Source organism: Oenanthe melanoleuca, chromosome 1 (genome assembly GCF_029582105.1).
Source record: "Oenanthe melanoleuca isolate GR-GAL-2019-014 chromosome 1, OMel1.0, whole genome shotgun sequence".
Lineage (NCBI taxonomy): Eukaryota > Metazoa > Chordata > Aves > Passeriformes > Muscicapidae > Oenanthe > Oenanthe melanoleuca.
In genome coordinates this window covers 6,081,272-6,088,426 of record NC_079333.1, presented here as the reverse complement: position 1 = coordinate 6,088,426, position 7,155 = coordinate 6,081,272, and the positions used below count along the sequence as shown (strand labels likewise).

General features: G+C 42.3%; 1 protein-coding gene across 2 annotated transcripts in view; it reads right to left on the bottom strand.

The window, feature by feature from the left end:
* Window positions 1-848: 848 nt before the first annotated feature.
* Window positions 849-7,155, bottom strand: part of VGLL3 (vestigial like family member 3) — a 28,557-nt gene continuing 22,250 nt past the window's right edge. Inside the window, exon 4 of one of the 2 annotated variants that reach the window (XM_056498117.1) lies at window positions 849-6,319. In XM_056498117.1, coding sequence (XP_056354092.1) covers window positions 6,276-6,319 — 44 coding nt within the window. In that variant the 3' untranslated portion in view covers window positions 849-6,275. The remainder of the gene's footprint in view (window positions 6,320-7,155) is intronic. The other variant, XM_056498126.1, reaches the window with a different exon arrangement.

Below are 7,155 nucleotides of genomic sequence, written 5' to 3'. Positions count from 1 at the left end.
GAAAAATCCTGCTCATCTCCTGATGCTCTGAAACAGAGTACATCCCATATGGTCAGGATCTTCAGAGGATTTTGCAACTAAATTCTTAACAGCTCCCTGCTGATTGCGTGCAAGTGGCAATTTTTCAAAGCTGAGTGCTTGGCCAAAGCTTGGAGGCTTTTTTTCCCCCACTGCTGGAGCAGTAAATGATGTATCTGTGACCAAAACACCAAACCTTCAGCCCTCAAGCCAGAACACAGACATGCAAACATTTCTTAATTAAACAGTTGTAAAACAATTTTAGCAAGGGCAGTTACCTCCTTAGTGAGAATTACTGAACTTTGCCAAAAAAAAAAAAATCAATTTGAGGTAAATAAATTGCATGGAAAATCTCTGCCTGATGACTGTCAAAGCTGCCAGGAAACAATAAAATTAAAAAAGGGGCTTACACTAAGAAGTCTCAGGTTGTGATTCCACTAGGTCTGACTGTAAAATAGTGTTAATGTAATTTTTAAAAAGATGTTAAGAATAAAAGAGGACATTGTAGCATAAGCTCTTGACAGTGTCTGAGAAGGCAAGCTTGTGCCTTCATGAGATCTCTGCTTGAAATCCCTTCATTGCAAGGTTTCACTGTGTTTAATTTTAGTACAGAACCAGTTCAGAACACTTGTTTTACAATATTTTCAACAGAAGACAAATCCTTGGCTCTAAAAATTAATCTCATGCAAAGAATAGAAACTCAGGATGCAGAAATTTACAAAGAGATTTATGAGTTCTTCAGTTGCATAAGAACAAAAAGAAAGAATTAGCTAATTGTTGAGAAATACAGACCAAACTGAAAATGCTACATAAAAAATATAACAATAAAATTCACATTAAATTATTTATTCAGTAATAAACAGTGACACTTTTCTTTATACAAAGCCCCCCCTCCAGCCCACCCCACCCCATCAGTTTTGATGAGAGGGACAAATATTCCAATGGAATTTTAAGGGAAGCAAGGTGGGAAAACAGGTGGGGGGAAGAGAGGGACCCTGATCTGACTGATGGTTTTAAACAACAGCTACAAAGAGCGAGCAGGGAAAGTGCAGCACAGTTCTGCAGATACTTCAGTTACTGTAAACCTCAAACTCCTACAAACACTGGCTGTATTAGGTACCAAACAGCTGAGCCCCAGCTCACCAGAATCAAGGCTGGAGCAGCTTCCAGGCCAGCACTGGACTGCAATTCAGGCATCCAGGGCTGGTCCCAAGCATCTCAATGCCTCTGAAGGATTCCAGGGACACTGAGGGGAGGAAAGAGCAAACAGCCACAGTGCACAGCTGAGTTGTGTTGGAGGCTTGAGCCTCTGAGCAGGTGCATGGAATAACTGGAGTGTTTTACTGACCCCCATCCCTAAGCTTCCTTTATTGGGAGCTGAAAAAATAAAAATGGTGCATCTCCCAGGGAACTCCAGCCCAGCTTTCAGAGGTCCCACTGTGGTGGCCTGGAGGTTGCAGAGCAAGAAGTGGGAGAGGCTCACAGGCACTGAGCAGACCAAGGCAGGTAAAACATGGATTTCCAGGGATATCCACAGTTCCCCTTGGCAACCAGTTCACCCCATAGGTATAAACCTGCTAACACAGCCTAAATTAATGTATTGAGCAGTGACTGCCCAACCATGTGCATACAGCTCTGGAGAGGATCATCTCTGCTCTCAGCTCCACCAGCTCAACCTTTCCAAGCCACTCCAGCCTCTCCTGGATTTTGAACTAGCTCAGGCAAGAGAACCTTACTTTATAAAAGGGGCATCTTCCTGCACCACAACTCTCAGATTGTGCCCATAGGGCTAATATGTAAAAGCAGTATTTATTTTTAAATACCTTCCTGCTTTACATGAGATTTTAGTTCCAAACAACATGCATCAACTTTTTTTAAAAACCCACACACAAACAGTATTTATCATCCAAATACCCTTTAGAAGCTCAGAGGCTGACATACCAAAACCAAGAATTCCACCTGAAAAATATATATGTTTCTAAATTGTTTATAAGGAAATATATATGTTGCTGGTCCATTGATATGGAGCAAAAGCTTGTACCTGAAATTAATTAAAATAATCATAATCAGAGATAGACTTGTCTGCTGAAAGGCAATATATTGCACCTCTCTACATAACTGCTGATTTCATTATCATCTTTACAGATACAAATCAAGTGATTTGAAAGGGTTTTTTTAACAAGAAGGGAAAAAATTCACTCCTGAGTCAACAGAGAATGTAATAAAATGCCTACATTTTCCATCTCAGATGAGATTTGATGAAGTCATTCACTTCATTTCCAAAGGACGTGCATTTGAGGCACGAGAGTGGAACAGAGGGAACCAGGTTTAGCTACATGTGGTGTATAAATATATTTGTAGGAAAATATATCCATACACACAAAGAATTGTGGGAAGGGGACAGCAAGATGTGTAACAGCCTGGAAGCAGAAGGGCTGGGTGAGGCAAGGCAATCCTGAGAGCAGGCTGGGGGAATTGTGGCATTCCCCTCCTTCTCTGAATGCTGGGATAAGAGATCTGTTCTCAAAAGTGTTTTGATGCAGGTGTGGATGATTGAGATAAAACTGCCATTCACTGAGGACCACCTGAACTTGTGTGTCTGCTGAGGGAAGGGATCAGAACAGAGTCCATTCTACCATTGCCAAGTGCAGCTTACTCAGCTCTCCAGAAATTCCAGAGATCCAATCTCCTGGGCAGTCAGCACCTGCACTGTTCCGTCTTCTTGTTGGGATGGAAATGGGCCATTGGAAAAAACTGGCAGACTACTTGAACCCTTCCAGTCTTCAACTGAAGACATAAAAATTGATGTCAGATTTCTCAACATTAACAGGAATAAAATAAAATTCAGGACAACTTTAAGGAGGTCAGTATTTTGAGTTCCTTGAAATAAAACAATAACTTCCCTATGTTCTCCCAGAAACAGTGAGAGGGTACAACATGTTTTATAAGCCCTCTCAAAAATGAATCATCCACTTTCTTGGGACAGCATCAGAACACACCACACACAAAAAGAATTAAACAACTCCTTTAGTAATGCATTAAGACACACAACTTATCTGTGACATGATTTCAAGAGCCTTTTTTTCCCCTATCTGAAGAAAGACAAGCAGTCTGAACCTTTCTGCCATGGATTCCCCCCCACTGCAGGGGAGTGCTCCCCTGCTCTTCCAAAGCAGAGCCATGGCAGCATCTGCTTCTCATAAGCACTTCTGTGCATGTGTGCAAGTGTGCGTGTATGGCAGAGAGGGAGAGAAGGAAAGCTGCTGAATTTAACCTAAAAGTTTGTCACAGGGAAGGGAAGGTTATTTTTTTTGGGGAGGGGTTTTTTTTTTTTTGTTTTCCATCCCTCACATTGTACCACACAGAAGTAGAGCTACTGATACGCATTTAGGTTTTTCCTTTCTGGTTAGCACAAGTGGCAATTAGTGGGTGAAGGGAAAAGGAGAATTTATTTCACTTTCAAAGTTGACAGGCTGGTGCATGAATGGCTACAGACAACAGCAGGTTTTTATTGGCACTTGTCACCCAGAGTTTGCAGAAGTTCTGCCAGCTCAGTCCCAGGCTCAGCAGCAGAAGGTGGGTGCAGAACAGTAGCCCTGGAGGTGGAAGAGGCAACAGCTTCCCCACTTCTTCATCCCCACTAGCCAAACTCAGTGATACAATTCAGAAATTCCAGTGCAAACTGTGGGCCTGTTTCATTCCTGTCCTGTTTTGCTCTAACATCTATAATTAACAAGAAGAGCTCCCTCATAGTATGAGCTTGTGAAGGGGAAGGCAGTGAGCAGAACTCAAAAATAATGCTGCCTTTTCTTTTGCTTCCCCTGCCACCAAAACACTCCATCCCTGAAGTTCAATGAGGACACACCCTCTCTTTGATTCCCACCTTTGCCAAATCCAGGGGGAGAAAAAAAAAAAAAAAAAAAAGCTTGGATTTTTTTCCTCCCAGTATTTCTAATGCTGTGAGCATTTCTTAGTCAGAGCTCTTTTTCTTGAGATATTTCCTGAACTGTACTGTCCTGATAAGAAAGTGAACTGTGGCAGCTGGCACTCCATTCCCTCCCATACAGTTTTTCCACTGCATTATGAATTTTTTGACAAATTGAGGAGCTAGCTCCATCAGAGCAGCAATAATATAGAGAAACTGTCATGAGAGTGAAATTTATTGAGAGAAAGAAATACTGATGGACTACAAAGATGAGGAAAAAAACCCCACCACATTTAATTCATCATCCCAACACAGAGACTCCAACCTTATTACTTTAAAGCAATATTTAAGCATAGTCCATTCAGCATTTATATGCTGTCTCAAACTTCAAATCAGCAAGGTAGAGACTTAAGGGTCTTGCCAAATTGTGATATAATTCTAATGCCTCCAGTGCCAGCATGTCAAGCCCTCTGCCTAGACAAGGAAGAATGCCCAACACCTCACAGGATCAAGTTCAAAAAGCCTGGAGGGAAGCAGCAGTGCAGGGAAGCTCAGAGTGGCATGCACAGCCCAGCACCCCCCTCCCCTTTCACACACATCCATGTGGTCTCCACCTGACTAAACTACATTTACAATGCTCAGTGCCTTAAAATTAAACTGCTTATCTCAGCCATGTGTTTGTCTCTTGGTTTTTCCCTCAGCCGGTGTGCCTTTCAAACAGGGATGTCTGAGAGTGGCAGAAATGTAAAGTTTGTAACAGCCTTAGGAGACACTGCAGAGGGACCCTGGGAGCACAGAGCAGAAAGGCAACACCTCCAACAGGACCCAGCAAGCCAGGCCCTGACCCAGGGCTGTTCTCAGTCCCATCTAAGCACACGGTGACACTCACAGGAGTCCCCAGGGCTGGGCACGGAGCCTGACCCAGCTCCAGCTCACGGCACCTCGCAGCCCCTGCCCAGGATTGATCACGCTCACCTTGGCTCCAGCCACAGCCTTCCTCACCCAAGCCAGAGCCAAGGCCCAGCCCAGGGGGTTCCCAGGCAGAGGGCTGTGCTTTCTGGTGGCCATGCAGCTGTTCCAAGGCCAGGCTCTGCCCCTGGTGCAGGCTCAGCGCACGCGGCTGCTCCCGGCAGCGCAAACACATCCTGGAGTCAACGGAGATGGGAACTGCAGTGCTGCCCTTGAGCTGCTCAGCACACAGAGCAGGCCAGTTGAAAACCTTCTGTCTCCACAAGCCACACATTTTTATAAACCTGGATTTTTAATATTTTTTTTCCATTTCCCTGAATATTGATGTTATAAGTTACCGCCTTGAAATGGCTTAGCTGAAAGTCCTGCCTGTGAGATTGTACTGCAACATAACCCACAGGGAACTGTGGTCAACAGCTGCAATGGATCACAGATGAGGCCCATATTTGTGTCTGATTTGAGAGTATTTGGTCCATTTTGAAAGAATGGATGGGTTGGAAATGCAGTTGCTGTAACCTCAAGCTTTGCTCTATGCTAAAGGTGTTTGCAAGCTTCTGACAATCAGCATGGCACAAAGCCACCTTTAGAAGCAAGAAAAACAAAAACACTTTTACTACAATCTAACACCAGGAAAAAATATTTGGCTGAAACTTCAGGTGCGAATTATACTTGCTTAAGCTAGAATAAAAGGACAAAAACATCAGAATCTAGTAAAGTGGAAACAAAGGAGTTTAGCTCTTTAAAAAGAAAGAAGACAGACATTTGAGGTAACAAACAAAAAAACCCAAAATGCACAAACACATCACAGACATCTAAAAATAGCATTTTATACATTTTTGCCAGTGCTTCTCTGAGAGCAAGTTCTTTAAACAGAACTTAACAATTTTACAATTTTTTTAAAAAAATATGTCATCCTAAAATAGCCCATCAATCCTTACCCAAACTTTCTGTATTTCTACAAAAATAGATGCACAAAGAGCTACAAAATACTGTATTCCTGAAAGAAGGCGCACTGTAATCAAGGCAGAGTCTTTTTCCTGACTATTGAGACTGTTCATAAAAATATCAAGCTGAACAAAACAAAACACTGTTAAAGGAGCAGAAAGGAGTTAGGTTGCCCAGCTGCAGCAGGCTCAGATGAGGAAAGAAAGAAAAGTTAGGTTTCTGGTTGTTTTTTTGTTTTTTTTTTCCAACACTGTGGGACCCATAAATGGCCTTACAAATAAAAGGCTCAATAGCAAAACCAGAATAGTTGGCCCTTCATCTTCATGTGTGTCCTTAGCTCCACTCAGGAGGAGTCAACCTCTGCTGCATCACCAGCTCTGCAGACTCCAGCTCTGGCTGGTCTCAATTTCTCTGTACTTCAGAACCAAGCAGTTTCCTTGCTCTTGTCCTGATGCTGTAGACCTATGTTTCAGGAGAGAAAAGCAAAATAATTAATATTAATAAATATTAATTAAGAAATGCTGTGGTTTTTTTTTTCTCTTCCCCCTCCTCAACAAAATGAAGCAAGGATAAACCAAGTTTTGATTATAAAAAATAAATAAATAGCAGAAAAATAGAGACATAAAAAGAAACTCCAAACCACAATTTAACAGTAATTTAACAATTTAAAGGACTTGTTAGCAACAGTGTTACTGCTCCAAAATTTTTAGTTTATGAGGGGTAAAATTAAACCATATTGAAAGCTTGATTCTGGCTCAAGGGTTTCAGAAATGGTGATAAAACTCCTGTGTGTGCTTCCTTGCTTTGAGCTAATGTGGAGCATGGAATGGAGTGAAAAAATGTCCCAATAAAGTCTGCATCAATTATCCAGTTCACAACAGAGCAATATTTCCAGGCAGGGTCCAGCCACAGACTCCAGCTCCTCTAGAAAATGCCTGGGACACTTCAGGATTTCACAGTTTCTGTGGCATTTCACCTCTCAGAGGAGAGAGGGAAAATGTTCTTGCAGCAGGCAAAAAACCTCCAAATAATTTCACCTACAGAGTGCAAGATCTTCAGCCAAGAATGGCTAGTGCTTCCACATGGGGAAAATTAATGGTTTTCAGCTTGCATTTGTTATGAGTTCCTCTAACATTTTCCTTTGTAAAAAAAGTGAGGACTATCTAATAAATGTGGTGCTATGTTGTGGCTTTAGCATTATAGACTTGGAACCTGCATTATCATCTGGGATTTCTCTGCTCCAGAGGGATCCAATCCCTAGATTCACACCTAACAGGGCATAAACCTCAAATCCAGAC